The following is a 17071-nucleotide window of genomic DNA, read 5'->3' as shown; positions in this document are numbered from 1 at the left end:
TCTGCACAGCTGCTTCCCTTTTCCGATGCAGGGAGTTGAAAGGTGGCCGCCTCCAGCCTCCACTTCACACGGTGTGGCTCTAGCCTCAGAGGGCTTCATCCCTGTGTTTCCCAGCCTCTGTGTGTGTGTGTGTGTGTGTGTGTGTGTGTGTGTGTGTGTGTGGGGTGGGGTGCACTGAAAGTCCTTTTCCCCAGCGCTGGCTTGTGTCGATGGTAAGTCTGTCTGTGACACCAGCGATGCTGGTTGGTTGAGCAGAAATGTGAAATCAGGGGCTTGGGGGCAGTTGCAGCTTACGCCAGCCTCAGCATCCAGGGATTTTCTGTATTTGGTGGTACAGTATCGAGAAGATCCTAATAGATCATTCTCTTAAAATTTCTATTTCTGATTCTATCTTATACATTGTAGAGTATCTTAGTACGTACAGTATTGCATGTGTGCCACTTGTAAATAGATGTACACCTATCAGAGGATACACAGCTCATTTTATGCAATGTGGGACTTGTCCTTTGTTCACATTACATGTAGGATGTTTACCCACAGAGTCTCTGGGAATATTCAGTGATTCATACAAGGGAACAGCTCCTATCGTAAGAAGCATAAACTGCGTATTTTCTTTCTTGACCCTAAAATAAACTTCTTAAAGAGATTTATATCCACAGATCTAGAAGTATCCACAAGCAGAATTTCACAGTGTTGGTGCATGAAGTTCAAACACGTACTGATACCCTCCCATCAGCGTGAAGAGGAAGGTGGCCCGCGCTGTGGGTTGTTGTCAACGTATCTATACCTATTTACATAAAATTATGTTTTAATATAAAAATTAACCAAAGGTGTTCACTTATAGGAAACAAACCGCCTGTTATTTCACTTTGACATTTCTTAGCTCTGGACTTTTTCCTCCCTAACTTTTCTTTTGGAAAGAATTCTGTTTTTACTTTGCCCATATTTCTAGTTAAGATAAGTTATCTGTACCAACATGAAATAACTCTAACATTTTGTTCAATCTTTTTTAAAATTGTAAATTATTTTATTAGGTTCATGCAGCATATATTTGCATGATAAAAGCATTTTTATTTCTATGAAAACCTGACCAAGTTCTTTTGTAGCTTCATCTTTTTTCTTCTTTGAGATGTAATTCACATATAACATTACATTAGTTTCAGATGTACAACGTAATGATTTGACGTTTGTGTATCTTGTGAAATGATCACCACAATAAGTCTATCACCTCACGTAGTTACGATCTTTTTTTCTTGTGATGGGAACTTTTAAGGCTTACTCTCTTAGAACTTTTAAGTATACAACACAGTATTGTTAACTCTGGTCCCCAAGCCATCTGCTGCATCCCCAGGGCTTGTTTATCTCATAACCGGAAGTTTGTGCCTTTTGACTCCCTTTATGCGTTTTGCTTTTGAAAGCCCTCCTGGCCCCGCACGCTGAGCTTCTCTAAGGATTTGTTGACCTGGGACTGGAGATGGTTTCGTGTTGGGGAAAGAACGTACGGGGAGGCCGAGGCTTGGCATTGGCTGGACCTCCTTTCTGCCAGCAGTGTGCTATGACGGGCACCGGGCCTCAAGCTCTCCATCTGCGAAATGGGAATGATGATCTCACAGGGTCACCATGAAGGCCGAATGCAGTAATGAATGCAAGTGCTCGGCCAGCTGGAAAGCCTTCAGAATGCAGGTTGAGGTCAAGAAAGGCCATGGCTTCAGTTTCTCCTGAACTTCTGAGCAAGGGCATGTGCCAGAACATCATGGAAAGGGCATCGTGAGGGGCCAAGGAAACCCCATGGGCCTGAGCAGTCTTCTCCCGGCATGGGAGCATGTTGTCCTGGGCGTGATGCTCCTTCTGTGTCGCGAAGAGGAAATTCCAGACCTTGAGGTCTGGCTCTGGGTCACGTTCCTGGGTGTGTCTCTCCTGCGCTTGCAGGAGAGGATACATCCCACTGACTCGCCAGTGCCCGACACAGGGCCTGCTGTGTCTCAGACGCGGGATGGGTTAGCGGGCGGGAGAGAAATGCATCATCACACCTGTCGCAGGGTGGGGACGCGGGTGGTGTTTGTCAGGAGGCACTAGGGTAAAGAATGGAGGTCAAGAGCTCGGGCTTGGAAGCACAGACTGGGTTCAATTGCTGACCCTTCCTGGGCCTGTTTTCCCAACCGTGATGGGCCATAGTAGTACATCTCTCAGAGATTTGGGCTGAAAGTGAACGAGGTGATGCAGGTTAACATGGAATCTAGCTGAACAAAACGTCAACCGTCACCACACCATCATCACGTGACTAACATGGTCGGTGTTATTAACAGCTCATCGATCATCGTGATCCGGAACTTGGAAGCCCAGAAGCTCCATTTGTCCTGGAGCTTTGCCTTCTCTTCCCTTTTCCCTGAGTCATCACTTTCGTTGTAATTTTGGCTCAGCTGGGCCCGTGCACTTACTCTTTAGCTCAGGTTCACTGCAGCACCCTTGATCTTCACCTCCGTCGGCGGGAACATTCTCCTGTCTGACAAGGTTTCAGATCTGGCGGTGGGGGGTGGCACGGCTGGTATTTTTCAGACCAGAGCTGTGCCTCAGCATTAATGACATGGCGTTGGCTCCGCAATTTAGCATCCAGCCAGCAGTGGAGGGCGGATCTGCAGTCATGTGCTTTCCTCTTTGACCTTCAGCTGGTCTTTGGCTGGGGAGCCGCGGGGGACACCGTGCAGGAATCAGAGGGCATGTATCCATGGCTTTACTGCTCACTGTCAGCAGTGTACCCACTCAGGCTGTTCCTGGGGAATTCATCCATGTGGTCCATCTTCATCTCCTGCCCCAGAAGCCACACCCGTCTTCTCTCCTTTGGACAATGAAAGTAAGAGGGTGGGGGCTTCCCTGGTGGCGCAGTGGTTGAGAGTCCGCTTGCCGATGCAGAGGACACGGGTTTGTGCCCTGGTCCGGGAAGATCCCACATGCCGCGGAGCGGCTGGGCCCATTGAGTCATGGCCGCTGAGCCTGCGCGTCTGGAGCCTGTGCTCCACAGCGGGAGAGGCCACAACAGTGAGAGGCCCACGTACCGCAAAAAAAAAAAAAAAAAAAAGTAAGAGGGTGCCCCATCTTTGACCCTGGAGGCTCACCCTGGAGGCTGAGCCCTGCTCAGAGGCTGCCAGGCAGGGGTTCTTCTGGCAGGGGCAGCTGTGATGCAGGCATCCTTGCGTTTCCTGGACGAATGTCTTAAACTAAGTGTGATAGTTTAGCATTTATTCCCAAAGAGCATAGATTGAAAATGTGGGGGGTAGTAATTTCCCTCGAGCTGGAAATTCCCACTGCTGCCTTCTACGTGTGTTTTGTAAAATCTCTGAAATGCTTGCAGAAACGCCAGCTGACCGAAGGAACTTAAGCCATGAGAAAGTCATGCCAGCGTGATAGTTACGGGGATGGCTTTTCTCACACTCTGTAGGCCCAGCCCCGCCTCGGACACACTTCCTCCCTTTCATGCAAGTCCCTTTTCTGACACTAGTGTGGGAATCAAGCCTGGGGCTTGATAGAGTTGACTGTCATACGTATAGGACGATTCCTCACATGTCATGGGTCAAAAACTATGGTTATTTAATGGGAACAGTGATCGAGTCAGGAAGGTAGGTTAGTTGTGAGCAGAAGCTAGTATCCCCAGCTTGTCAGTACCATGCAGGTGCGTTGACTGTTTGCTCTTGTTTGCAGCCGACAAGGGTGCATGTGCATCCTCTATGATCTAGTGTCGTGATTAAGGATCACAGCAGTTAACTGTCTACATCACACAGGATCTCGGCTTGGGGGTCAGCGAAGCACCGAGCATTAATTCAGATGAGCAAGTGGTCTGAGGATGCCAGCTGTCAGGCTTGTCAGAGTCGGGATGTAAGAACGGTTCCTTCCTAAAAAGGGGGTGGCACCCTACTCCCTTGAAAAAGCCCTGCCCCTTCCCCTGTAAACTAAAGCATCTGCCTCCCCATCTTTAGCCTCCCTCCTCCTCCCTTTATCTTTACCCTTTAAAATTAAAGCCCTCTTGCCAGGTGGGCGAGAAGTCAATCTGTGAATTTAGTTCTCACTCCTTTATTCTTTGGCCACTGAATAAAGCTTGTGCTGTGTCAAAAACAAAAACAACAAAAACGGTTCCTTCTGTCCTCCCTGCACAACCCAACGTGAGCACCAGGCGGGCTCTTGATGTGGAGTCTTAGCTCTGACACGATAGACTGGCCACTGTTATCTGTGAAGATGCCCGGCGCATAGTAGGTGCTCAATAAAAATGCAGCAGATGAGCGCAGCCTCCTAAATGCCTCTGTTTCCTGTTTTGGTTTCCCTCCAGTCCTCTTAAAGTTCCACCCCTGGTGGGTATCGTTGGTTCCACTGCCCTTAGGACAAGTCCAGGCTCCAAAGGCTGGTGGAGAAGAGGGGAGGGGAGGAGGGCGAAGCCTCCTCATCCGAGTTCCGGCGCCCTTGGGGTTCAGGGCAGCCCCTCCCACCTGAAGGGTAAGTTCATGGTGTGGCCGTACCAGCCGATCCTAAGGATGGGCAGAGCACCCTGGATGGTCATTGGGTGCCAGGGCTCTGATGTGTCCGTTTCCAGGACCGTGTCTGCTTCAGGAGCCCATTGGCTGGGGGCAGGGGGCTTGGTGAGAAAGGGGAGGCCACATCTCAGTGTTTTATCACCTAACCTGGGGACTGACGTCCATCACTTTCGCCATTTTTCTACTTTTTAGGAGCAAGTCGTTAGGTCCAGGTCACGCACAGGAGACCAAACACCAGGAGTCGGAGATCACTGGGAACCACTTTAGAAGCTGCAATTATGATCATTCTTTATCCTTAGTTGCTAGATCTGCAACTCGGAAACAGTGAATAATGAGTGTTTTGTAAGAACACGACAGAATATAACAATAAAATCCCACATTGGTGCCGGGAGCCTATGCAGGCCAGGTGTCCCGTGGAGCCAGTGGGTTCCCCGCCAGGAACAGGGCAGCTCGTGTCTCTGCCGTTTGTCTGGTGACCTGTCTTGCCCAGTCACCAGCCCACACGTGCGTTGCTTGAGAGGAAACAAAGGTGGTGAAAGAACAGTTGGTTCCTTGGGCAGGAAGTGCGATTTAAGTAAAACACTGGGTTAAAATTTTTTTAAAACAGTTAAGGTCACACCTTCTAAGACTCAGATACTCTGAAATTTCTGCTTAGCTGCACAGAGTTTGTACATCGGGACAGAGTGCTCTCTGGAAACGCTGAGAAGCGGTGGGAGCTATTATAAGAAGAACGGAAGTGAAGGGGTGACGGAACTTGCCCTTCTTCCCCATTTCAGAAGTGTCTTCCTTCTTCTTTTCCTTCTTTAACTTGTCTGAGGAGTCAGGCAGGAGGAGGACTTCTTTCTGAACCGGGGCCGGGAGAGGGATGGGGCCTCTGCTGCTCACCTTTTCTCATGCCCAATACATGACCTTGGCTTCCCTAGAACTTCTAGGACGTTCCTTTGCCACCAGCAGGATGGAGAAGCCACCCCCTCTCTGGGGCCAGAGCACTTGATGACTGAAAGATTGCTAGACTTTGGAATCCTCCAGACCTGTCAACTCTGTAATAGCAAGAGGCAAATAAATTTAACAATAGTAGAAAGGGACGGCATTTATTTTTGGCTGCATTGGGTCTTCGTTGCTGCGTGCGGGCTTTCTCTAGTTGCGGCGAGCGGGGGCTACTCTTTGTTGCGGTGCACCGGCTTCTCATTTTGGTGGCTTCTCTTGTTGCAGAGCACAGGCTCTCGGCGCACTAGCTCAATAGTTGTGGCTCACGGGCTTAGTTGCTCCGCGGCATGTGGGATCTTCTTGGATCAGGGATCGAACCCATGTCCCCTGCATTGGCAGGTGGATTCTTAACCACTGCGCTACCAGGGAAGTCCAGGACAGCATTTTAAAACAGTATAAATATTTTCTTACTAGGAACAGCTTTTTGGGGGTGGATGACATCCCAGAAGTGAGATCACTGTGCTTTTTAAACACCCATCCAAGAGTCAGGGAAGATCAGGGGTCATCACCAGACAGGCTGCTCTAATTCCCTTCTCTGGAGGGATGCTTCCAAGATTTAAACTTGACCAGTGATAGGAGGAGACAAGGCGATTTGACTGAAGATCTTTCCACAGGCAATAGAAACAGAACCTGCAGAGAATCTAGATAATGGACTTATCAGACATCTCTAAAACACGTATGTTCATTACGTTCAAGGAAATAAAAGTCATGATTTCAAGCTTTGGCATGCAGTCGAAAACTGCACAATAGAAATTTTATGGTGAAAAAATACAATAATTGATATCAGGAAATCAGTAAATGGGTTCATCATCACATTAGGTACATCTGTAGAAAGAACTGGAAGATAGGTTAGAATAATTCCAAATTGAAACTCGGACAAAAAGATGGAAAATAAAGAAAAGAATATAAAAGACATATATGGTAAGGGAAGAAAGTTTAATACAGGCACAGTTGGAGTCCCAGAAGGCGAGAAGAGGTGTGATAGACCAGGGACGATGCTCGAAGAAGTGACAGCAGACATTTCTCCATAGAAAATGCCTGGCTGGGTGGCCGGAGCTTTAGTCACTGTCCTTATGACTGGCCCACTCCTGCTCCTATGACAGGCTGGGACTATTGGCAATATTACTGGAGTCCAAATGCAGGAGACCGTGTTCCCCAAAGATCTCTTTACTCCTGGGGCGTTCTGCTTGGACTGCAGGCCTGGTTCACACTGGCTGGAACCCCCAGGTTGAAAGTAGAATAAATTTTCCTATGGAAACAATAGTACAAATGGATGTCGGGGTCTTCTGTTGTAGAGTGCTATAGTGCAGGGGCAAGCTTGGGAAATAATCATTTATTTACAGCATTATGTCAACAGAAGAATACACACCTGAGTTTCAAATGATGGGCCAACAAATGCAGTTTGGAACACAGCTGTCAGCCGTCCCGTTGACGTCTTGGGGTGGCCTGTGTGATCTCAGTCACTACGGCTCTGTCTTTGATTCCTCTGAAAGTTTAGGCCTGATGTGTAAGTGATCTGATTTGCAGGAATCAGGACTTAATCTTGCCTCCTGTCCTTGTATCTTGCGGACTGCGCAGGCACCAGTAAGTCAATGAGGGCATGGACGCATGCCTTCCGGAGAGAGATGGTTTGGCCAGTGGGTATGGGGGAGGGGAAGTCTGAAGGTCGATGAACCCTTTGCTGATTATAGGACTGCAGGCAAGTCACGTAAACGTTTAGACCACAGCTTCCTAACGTGGGAAATGTGGACAGTACATCTGTCCTCTGAAGGGTTGTCGTGAGCACCCAGTGAGATAAAGGAAGTAGACGTGTGCCTATGTTCCCTGTTGAACCATCTAATCATCTCTCTTGGGGCTTTCAGCCTCCTCATTTTTGCTTATTTCTTCATATTCTCTAGCGGGATTTTTTTACATTTCTCCTGGGCATTTTTTGCACCTCAGACATGGCACCTTATTCCCTCTGTGTGGACTTGAGATTGTGCTCGTATACATCTAGAGGATTGTGGACGTTTCCAAGCTGTGTTCACTATTGTCCTTGGGACCTCAATCTAGATGCTTAAATTCATTTATGCTATCCGTATGCTTAAAATTCGGTGTGTAAGCAGTTTTTCCCATGAGAGTAAACAAAGTCTAGTGCCTCCCCACATGGCCGTCGCGTGCAGGGGTGTGTCCAGTGTCCTGGACAAGGCCTTCACTCCCCTGGGTCAGACTCCACCCTGCTCTCAGCTTCCCTCACTTTTGGGCTCAGAGGATCAAACTGTCAGCCACCCCGCGGTTCTGCCTGTTTCTCTCCACCCACAAGACCTGGCTGGCCTCTCTCATCCTCCTAAATTCCTAACTTAACTCCTTCTCCACACGTCAGACACTTAAGGCTTTTTAGAAGTAATGTTAACGCTTAAAGTCTAAACACTTAAATAAATGGGTGACTGAGTGAAACAAATCAACAAATAAATGTAAAAATCCTTGCCGGTTGGGTTCTGATTGCCAGACCAGAGACAGATGCTGGGGTTAGCACTTCCATAGTTCACATTATGCGCAAATAGTATTCTGCCTCTTTGATGTTTGATAGGTCTGAGATGAAAGCGTCACGAGTACCATCTATTTATTTAAAGTTATGTTTTAGGTGATTTCTAATTTTTATAAATAATACCTCAGTGAACTTTTTTTTTTTTTTGCTGTACGTGGGCCTCTCACTGTTGTGGCCTCTCCCGTTGCGGAGCACAGGCTCCGGACGCACAGGCTCAGCGGCCATGGCTCACAGGCCCAGCCGCTCCGCGGCATGTGGGATCTTCCTGGACCGGGGCACGAACCCGTGTCCCCTGCATCGGCAGGCGGACTCTCAACCACTGCGCCACCAGGGAAGCCCTCAGTGAACTTTTTTTGTGCTCATTTTTTTCCCTTCTTTTAACTGCATTCTTAGGAATGGAATTCCTGAGTCTGTAGGTCTTGTTATCGTTTGCAGTTTCCTATCCATAAGAGGCATGTGGATTTATAATGTTATCAACAGTATACATTCCTTATTAGTTTCTCAACCTTACCGCCTGTAAAGATGTCTAGAGCGTCTGTAGAACAGTGCTTCGTGAGTTTGGAGTGGAGTGGCTGCGAGGAGTGGGTGGAAGGTCGGGAGAAGGCAGCTGTCTGTCCTGGGAACCCACCTTGATCGGGCCTTAGTGATTCTCTGCGGAGCTGGGTTGAAAAGGTTCCTGAAATAATGTGTCCTGAGTTGATTTGTGACGTCTTCCGTTAGAGCAGGATCACGTAGCTGGGATATAGCTGCCTAGGATTTCCCGTTCTCTATTCTGAGAGGTGGGAGCCCTACCTGCAGCCTGTTGCCCTAGTCCAGGAGTGAATTAAGTGACACCTAGAGATTTATGTGGCACCAGCTGAAAGTTTGTGGTTCGTGATTCCAGATTTACACGTGATTAATAATGGGGACCGTTCAAACAGCAGAGAGTGTCATGGAAGAGTATGTGATTGTTCGCAGAGAATTGTATTATTAGCCCCAAATAATAGCAATAACGTCTATGGGAGGAATATCCAGGAAGTAGCAGGAACCGATAGCTCGGCCTCAAAATGGCTCTGGTATCAACCGTACAAGTTAGAATACAAAGAAATCCTGATTATCCCCCAGGGAGGATTGTACTAAATTTTATTCCTGCTTTGTGCAGTCAGAATTGGTTTTATTCTCGTGGAAGCGACCTAAATGTCCATCAACAGATGAATGGATAAAGAAGATGTGGTATATATCTACTATGGAATATTACTCAGCCATAAGAAGAATGAAATAATGCCATTTGCAGCAACATGGATGGACCTAGAGCTTGTCATACTAAGTGAAGTAAACCAGGCAGACAAAGACAAATACATGATGTCGCTTATATGTGGAATCTAAAAAAAAAAAGATGCAAATGAGCTTATTTACAAAACAGAAATAGAGCCACAGACATAGAAAACAAACTTATGGTTACCAAAAGGGAAAGGCGGGGGGGATAAATTAGGAGTTTGGAATTAACATATACACACTGCTGTATATAAAATAGATAAACAACAAAGACCTACTGTACAGCACAGGGAACTGTACTCAATATTTTGTAAGAAACTATAAGGGAAAAGAATTTGAACAAGAGTATACAGATATAGATGTGTGTGTGTGTATAACTGAATCACTGTGCTGTACACCTGAAACTAACATGACATTATAAATCAACTATACTTCAGTTAAAAAAAAAATTGGTTTTATTCTAATGCCTCCCCGGTGGTTGGCAATATGTCCCCCTTTCGTTAAGGCAAAACCCAGCAGACGTATCTTTAGGACATGTGACTCTACTAAGGAAGGTAACTCTGGAAAGCAATAGTCAAAAAGCACTCCTTGTGGGTTCTAGAAATGGACTATTTTTTAAAGAAATTTACATTTGACAGGGCGGTTGATTTAACCCGATGAGAGCCTTTAAGGATTTCACCGGGACTCAGAAAATTAGGTTCTGACTCTGCGGCCTGCTGTGTGACCTCAGAAGCCACGCAGCTTCCTCTTGTGCAGAACTAGAGGCTGGACAGGGCTGTGACAGTCTCCTCATCTCAGGAAGCGAACGAGCTTCCTTCCATCGGTGTCAAGTCCCCCGGAAGTAACGGGGCCATGGAGAGCCGTGAGCAGCCCGGGCCTCGCCCCTTCTCTTTCTCCTCTGCCTCCTTATCCACCCAGGATTTCCTGCTTCAGACCTTTGCCATTTCCCGTGGGATAGTCATGACTCAGGGCGTTTTCCTCCTGTGTGTGTGTGTCATGGTCTGAATGAGGTCCTGCAGGAAAAGGAAGTCACCAAGCTGAGTGATTCATGAGAAGCGCCGGCATCCTGCCTGGCTCCTCTGCCATCCTCGAGCCGGGCCTTCCCCTCGTGGCTGGAGGGGGAACAGCAGGCACGGGAGGACGAGGTCCCCAGGTCATCACAAAGCCATCGGCCCCCGCAAGATGATTTAGGCCGTGCTTTGTAAGAATATTTTCCTTTCGGAGAGAAACTAAAACTTTGCCTATCCTTTTGTCCTGTATTTCCTTCCTGTCAATTGTATAAGAGAGAGATGTTGGGAGTTACATTGTAAAAAGAAAAGAAACACTGAGTGTATTTGTTGGAAGAATGAGCTTCAATCTAAATTTGAGCAGGCTGGCTGCTTTAACTATGCAGGGTCAGGGGGATTTTAGCTTGAGTTATCCAGAGAAGATGATGAATAGAGATGAATAATTTGGAATTTTGGCTTTGGAATATTTCATCTTTAAGGGGATTTTAAGGGTTGGCCTCGCAGAACCCTTGGGCTGTTGGGAGGACTTGGAGCCAGTTTTGAGCTGAGCCCTTGCGTAGAGCAAATGGATGTACTCCAAAACATGCCCCCGGAGCAGAATCATGACCCCCAGGATGCACCCTGGAGCCCTGGAGCCAGCCCCTCCCTTAGAGGGCGAGCTCCCTGCTGCTGGGCGGAGGCTGTCAAGGGGCCGACGTCCCAGCTGGGAAGGAGGACGGCCTGGGTGGCAGCCCAGTTCTTCCATGTCCAGTGTCTCCGGGGCTGCGAAGACCGCAGGATGGCAAGGGTGTGCTCATCCACGGGGGCTTTAAGAGCAGCTGAGATGGGAAGGAGGGCCTTGTGGTTTGGGGGGAGTGAGGAATATTAGCTGTAATCCCTCCCGAAGGTGCAGCTCAGAAATAGCAGCGGCATTGATTTGGAGTCAGAGGAGCTGATGTTTCCATTCTGTCCTCACCTCTCTGAGCTCCGCACAGCGATGCCCACACTGCAGAGAGACAGTGCTTGGTGCGCTCTCCCTGGGGCTCGGGACCAGCGCAGGCCGCGTGCACCGGGAGCTGACGCCTTCTGGACACTGACTTTCTGATGAGGATCCTGAGCCCACAGCCCTCTCGCCCCAGGTTTGCTGGAACGGCCCCCTGAATGTAGGAACGAAAGGGCGTGCCCGTAGTTCAGATGGGCAGTGGTGTTTCAAATCTCATTTCATATTTCAGTGTCTAGAGAAAAACACCTTTATCTGAGTTTCAGCGTTTTCTCCTTGATCTGTAGGCTTTTAACGTTATTTATTTATTTATTTTGCGTACGTGGGCCTTTCCCGTTGCGGAGCACAGGCTCTGGACGCGCAGGCTCAGCAGCCATGGCTCACGGGCCCAGCCGCTCCGCGGCATGTGGGATCTTCCTGGACCGGGGCACGAACCCGTATCCCCTGCATCGGCAGGCGGACTCTCAACCATTGCGCCACCGGGGAAGCCCTAACGTTATATTTTTAAGAGAAGTGTATCAGTATGTTTTTTCCTTCTTGGGCTAAATGTGTCTCGTTTCCCTTTCTCTGTCCATCTCGAGTCTACGTGATGCCCTCAGAGCAGGGCGACAGGACTTTTCCACGTGCCCTGCGGCCGCTCTCAAAGCACAGCTGCTGACAGCTGGGGCAGTTGCTTTGCTCTCCTTCCCCTGCTTTCTGGGCAATCTCTCGACTTCACCTTGTAACTCTTCCTTTGAAATTTCCACTTCTACCATCGGATTTTTAATTTCTGAGGGGTCCCTCTTAAGCTTCTGAATGATCTGCTAAAATTGCATCCTGCTCTTTTTTTTGTGGGTATAAGTGTCTGGTATTTCTTAGCTGAGGCTTTCTTTTTAAAAGATTAAAATGCATTCCCAAAGCTCTGTTTGCACGGGGGCTTGTGGGTGGGTGCACACGTGGCCTGTAGTTGGGGGACGCCACATGTCAGGGTCTGCAGGGTTTTCCTCTTCCCCAGAGGGGCACCCTCGCCTCTTCCATCTGGGGTCCCACAGGCCAGGGCAGTAGCCCCGGGGCCCCATGAGTTGCATGTGGAGTCCCGAGCCAGCCGGTGGCTGATACACAGTTCCTGGAGAGTCAGCCTCCTGGGTCCTTATGGAATGTCCCTCCCCTGGTTACGTGCCTGGGGCGCCCAGGGTGTTATTTTGTGCAGCTTTTCACCTGATTCTGATTCCAGCGTCGCCCTGCAGCTCTTGATACCTTCAGGGAATGTGGGCGTGGACTGACTTGCTCTCCTCCCTGTAGGCCCTTTGGCTCCAGTGACACCCCCTCCCCCGACACTGCTTCTCGCTGTCATCACTGGTCTGATGGTTGCCTCTTCTCCCATCCCTTTGACCTTGTGAATTTGTGTTTTGTATTCCTTGAACCATTTGACCAAGTGTTTTGGAAGGGACTGCAGAAAAACGCATGTGTCCTAGTTCCAATGTGTAACTGGACCCCTATCCTAATCAGCTTTAAAGAATTATTTAACAGAGAAAGAGCTGAGATGCGACCTTTATATAATTGAGCACAACTGGAGGTTCTTATGCAGGCATCAGATTCTAGAGAGAAAATGTTAGAAATGCAATAATTAGAATTCATCATTTTTACAGGGCGATACCTAGAAAAATAGGTTACATCTTTTTAGAGTGCTAAAGTTTTGAACAAAATCAATTCTATTTCTAGCAAAACAATGTGATGCATTGCCATATGTCTTAGACCCTCCAAAACTTCCCAAACTTCTGGAAATAAATGTACTGTGAGCATATGCCAATTCTAGGTTAGTTACTGTGTATAGATGGGACATGTTTCTTAAACTTATTTTTACCATACTTCTTTTCATTTTATGAAAGCAATACGATTTCATTGTTGAACATGCTGGTATGAAATAGAGGAAAATATCCCCCCTTCCCACCAGCTGGAAGGAAGCTCCCGTGTCCTGGGTTCTGTTTAGACTCGGTCAGCATCGGCGGCCTTCATCTTCACGGCTGTGTTCTCTTCCTCTTCCAGGACACCGGTGTCGGGAAATCGAGCATTGTGTGTCGCTTTGTCCAGGATCACTTTGACCACAACATCAGCCCAACCATTGGGTGAGTTCTCGTCTGTTCTTCTAATTCACCTTTCCTCCTTTCTAAGCACTCAGAGAGGTCATTCTGTGTCTGAGCCTTCAAGTGGTTTCATCCCAGCCAGTGAGAACCAATCCCAACTGTAAAGACTTGGACAGAAATTCAGGGACTTTTAGGCAGTGTGTCCGGTCTTACTGTCCCTGTCAATCCCCTCCATCCCCCCAGCCAGCCTCCTCACACTGCAGCCTAAGGCCATTTCCTTGATCTCCGAGAGCGTTATTCTGCAGAGCTGGGGCAAATCCCCGAGGGTTCTGCTTTGGGTTCTGCTTTGACTTCGCCTGCATGGAAACCAGGAACGCATCCACTCACAGCAGAGCTGTCTGCACAGCCTGTGGGCAGATTGATTTTCCTTCCCTGGCTTAATCCGATGTCAGCATCTCCTTTCTAACGCTTGGGAGGCGAGGGGAGGATTGCTCACCCCAGACCCCGACCTTGGAACGTAGGAGCGTTTTCCTGTTCCATTTTCCCCTTTCCTACGGACGCCTTTGCCAGATGCGCTTTTGCTGTGCGGTTTTGCAGGTGCCTGATACTTCACTGTCGTAGAACTTGGCCTGGCTTAGTTTTCTCCCTGCAGACAGCATGCTCTCTGCAGAGAGCAAGGTTCGGTCTTCCTCAGCAGAGAAACAATGAGTGTATAAATTTGGGGAACTGGGTAGGATTGATGAGGACAGGGCGATGGTCTCCATCAGCCGTAAGTGGAGAAAATTCGTGGCAGGCACACAGCAAACTTCTGACTCACAACAAGTGAGTCCTCTGGGAGGCCACCTCCCTCCCACTGTGATCACTGTGCTGGGGAAAGACCGAAGGCTGTGAAAGGGCAGCGTTTCAGCAGCGAAAGTTCATCCTTATCGTCCTGTGACTCATAAGAAACTCTGGCTGCGGTTCAGGCAGATTGTCGGCGTCCTGAACAGACGTGTGCGTGCACCTCCCTTTCTATTTCGACCTTTACAAGGAAATTGTGTTAGCTTCTCTGCCAGACTTTGCTTCCCGCAGGGAACGAAGTCAGTTCAGCATTGCTCACACCCATCGCTCGAGAAGGCAACTAGAGGGAAGAGAAGATGCCTGAGAGTCTGAAGTCGTAAGCTAGCAAGGAGGCTGAAAAAAAACCCCAACCAACCAAAAGACCAATGGTTGTCAGTCTTCATTTCAAATAGTGATATATCTCCTAGTGGCAGGAAATCAGGGACAGAGAGGGGTGTGTGCATGTGTGCATGTACGCGCGCGTGTGTGCAGTGTGTCTGCACATATAGGTATATACGTACATATATATATGATACTCATTACTACTGTGACTAGAGCTGTTCCTCACGGGCTTACTGTGTACCAAGGTGGGGATTTCACAGCTATCATTTCCTCATTTGACCCTACAACAGCCCGTAGATCATGCAGAATAGATTTGGGACCTGTTTCATAGGGGAGCAAACTGAGGGACTTTGTGAGCTCCCGTTCCACAGGCCCTCTGCATTCTCTTCTGACTGTGTCATCAGATTCTTCTTTGACCAGGGTCAAGGCCGTCTCTCAGGTCTCAGATCTACCCCCCTCTTATCTGTAAAGTGAAGGGGTTGGCCTGGATTTTTTTTTTTTTTTCCCAGTTAGTAAAGTCTAAGATTTTAAAGGCACAAACTTAGTTTTCTAAGCGTGAGAACTTGTTACGGGCAGAGTTGCTGTATTATTTATCCCATTGCCTAGAATATATTGAAAAATGAATGAAAGTCTGCTTACATCAAAGTAGAAACAAAAACAAAAATAAGTACCAAGACAAAATATTGATATAGCTGTCCACATAAAATTTAAAAAAGCGTTTTTGGAAAGAATCCATAAGCCAAGTAAAAGGGCAAAGATTTAACTGGAAGAATATTTTTTAAAATATACTGTTACAAAAAGCTGGTGTAAAATACTCAAAAAGTACATAAGAAAGGGATGAACATCCCAACTGAAAAGTGGGAAAAGGTCACGAACTAAAGATTCGCAAAAGCAAAACAAGTGAACAGTGAACACTAAAATGATGTCCAGACTTAGGATAACTATAACAGAAACAGGAATGAGATACCATTTTCTATGTGTCATCCTGAAAGATTTGAAAGATTCTTGGTTGGGGAAAAGGTCATCTCATACACTGCGGTGGGCATATAGGTTGGTACAACCCACCGTTTGGTGAACGTAGCAACGTGGAGAATATATGCTTCTAAGAATTAAGTCCAAAGAATAGTGTACAAGGACACAAAGGTTTAGGTACAACGATATTCATGTAACTATTGTCATAATAGTGAAAAATAGGTGATGAAGATGAACTTACATCCATAACATGGTGTGTAATATGCAGTCCCTTTAGATAATGATGTTGATCTATGTTCATAGAAATTGAAAGATGTCCACAATATGTAAAGTGGAGGAAAAACAAAATTTATGTATCATCAGTTTGGGGGTAAAAGTTGTGTAAAGATCATTTGGAAGGACATATACCAACTTATTAGCAGTGATCGTGGCTAGGTAGTGAAATTACAGTTGATTTTACTTTCCTGCTTTATTTCCATTTTTTGAATTTCTTTTTTGTGAAATACTTATATTGCTTTTATAATGAGAAAAGTAGTAAAGATATTTTTATTTTTGGAATATATTTGCTCTGACCGGTAATCTGGGATGTATAGTTTAAGAACTCTTAAAGAAATGAAATGTCATGGGGCAGATGCGATATTGATCGTATTAGGTCATATCACTTAGAAAAATACTTAGAATTTCCACTTAGTACAATTGTATGTTGATAATTACAACTATTAACCTTGGTGTGTGTGTATGTTGTGGGAACAGTATGGGAATTGCAGGGCCGAATACCTTTCTCCCTGGGACTTCTGTAGTTTGCCTCTTAGTCTTGGGGGAAAGGAGTAGAAATTGAGGAAATATTACTGGGCTGAGCGCTGAGTGGTTGGTCGCAGGGCTGGACCCTGCACTGGACCAGGAGGGCCTGCGGGGTCCATGAAAGTGAGAGATGCCCTGACATGTTTCCCCTGCAGACTCCGGTGTGTATCTCCTAAGGAGAACATGAGGAGGACACCATTATTGTACCTAGAAAGTTAGTTCGACTCAATGATAATATCTGACATATAGTCTAAATTTAGATTTCTCCAGTTGTCCTCAAAATGTCTTTTGAAGCGCTTTTCCTCCTAATCCAGGGTCTCCAGGGTCCAGTCTCGGTCCATACAGTGCATTTGGTTGTTTTGTCTCTTTCTCTTAATCTAGAACAATTCCCCTGCCTGTTGTTTTTGTTTGCTTTTCATGACACTGACTTATTCCTAGCATTCAGGCCGTTGTCTGGTAGAACGTTCCCCATTCCAGATTTGCCCGATCGCTTCCTCATGATTAAATTCAGTTAAACGTTTTTGCCCGGCATGCTGCCCAGGTGATGCGTGTACTAATCCCATCACATCAGGAGGCTCATGTCTGGCTGTCACAGGACTGGAGAGACTTGCTATTTTTTAATGAATGGGAAGCTTTATCCAGTACAAGGATTTTTACATCTTTCCTGAGCACAAAGAAAAAGCTTTAAGAGGAACTATGCAAAAAAGAAAATAGCAAGTGTTTCATTATCTACTGAGAATTTCAAATCCTTCCTTTTTCTTGGAGGAAACAAATGTTTGTTAAGCTACCCATCTTTATCC

General features: G+C 47.0%; 1 protein-coding gene across 2 annotated transcripts in view; it reads left to right on the top strand.

Moving 5' to 3' along the window:
- The window catches only part of RAB31 (RAB31, member RAS oncogene family), a 112122-nt gene that overhangs the window by 27456 nt on the left and 67595 nt on the right, over nucleotides 1-17071 (top strand). For both annotated transcript variants that reach the window (XM_060028666.1, XM_060028667.1), the window contains exon 2: nucleotides 13300-13379. In XM_060028666.1, coding sequence (XP_059884649.1) covers nucleotides 13300-13379 — 80 coding nt within the window. The remainder of the gene's footprint in view (nucleotides 1-13299; nucleotides 13380-17071) is intronic.

The sequence above is a fragment of the Delphinus delphis genome, chromosome 13 (genome assembly GCF_949987515.2).
Source record: "Delphinus delphis chromosome 13, mDelDel1.2, whole genome shotgun sequence".
Taxonomy (NCBI): Eukaryota; Metazoa; Chordata; class Mammalia; order Artiodactyla; family Delphinidae; genus Delphinus; species Delphinus delphis.
The sequence above is the reverse complement of the archived record's forward strand: the minus strand, read 5'-3'. Positions and strand labels throughout refer to the sequence as shown.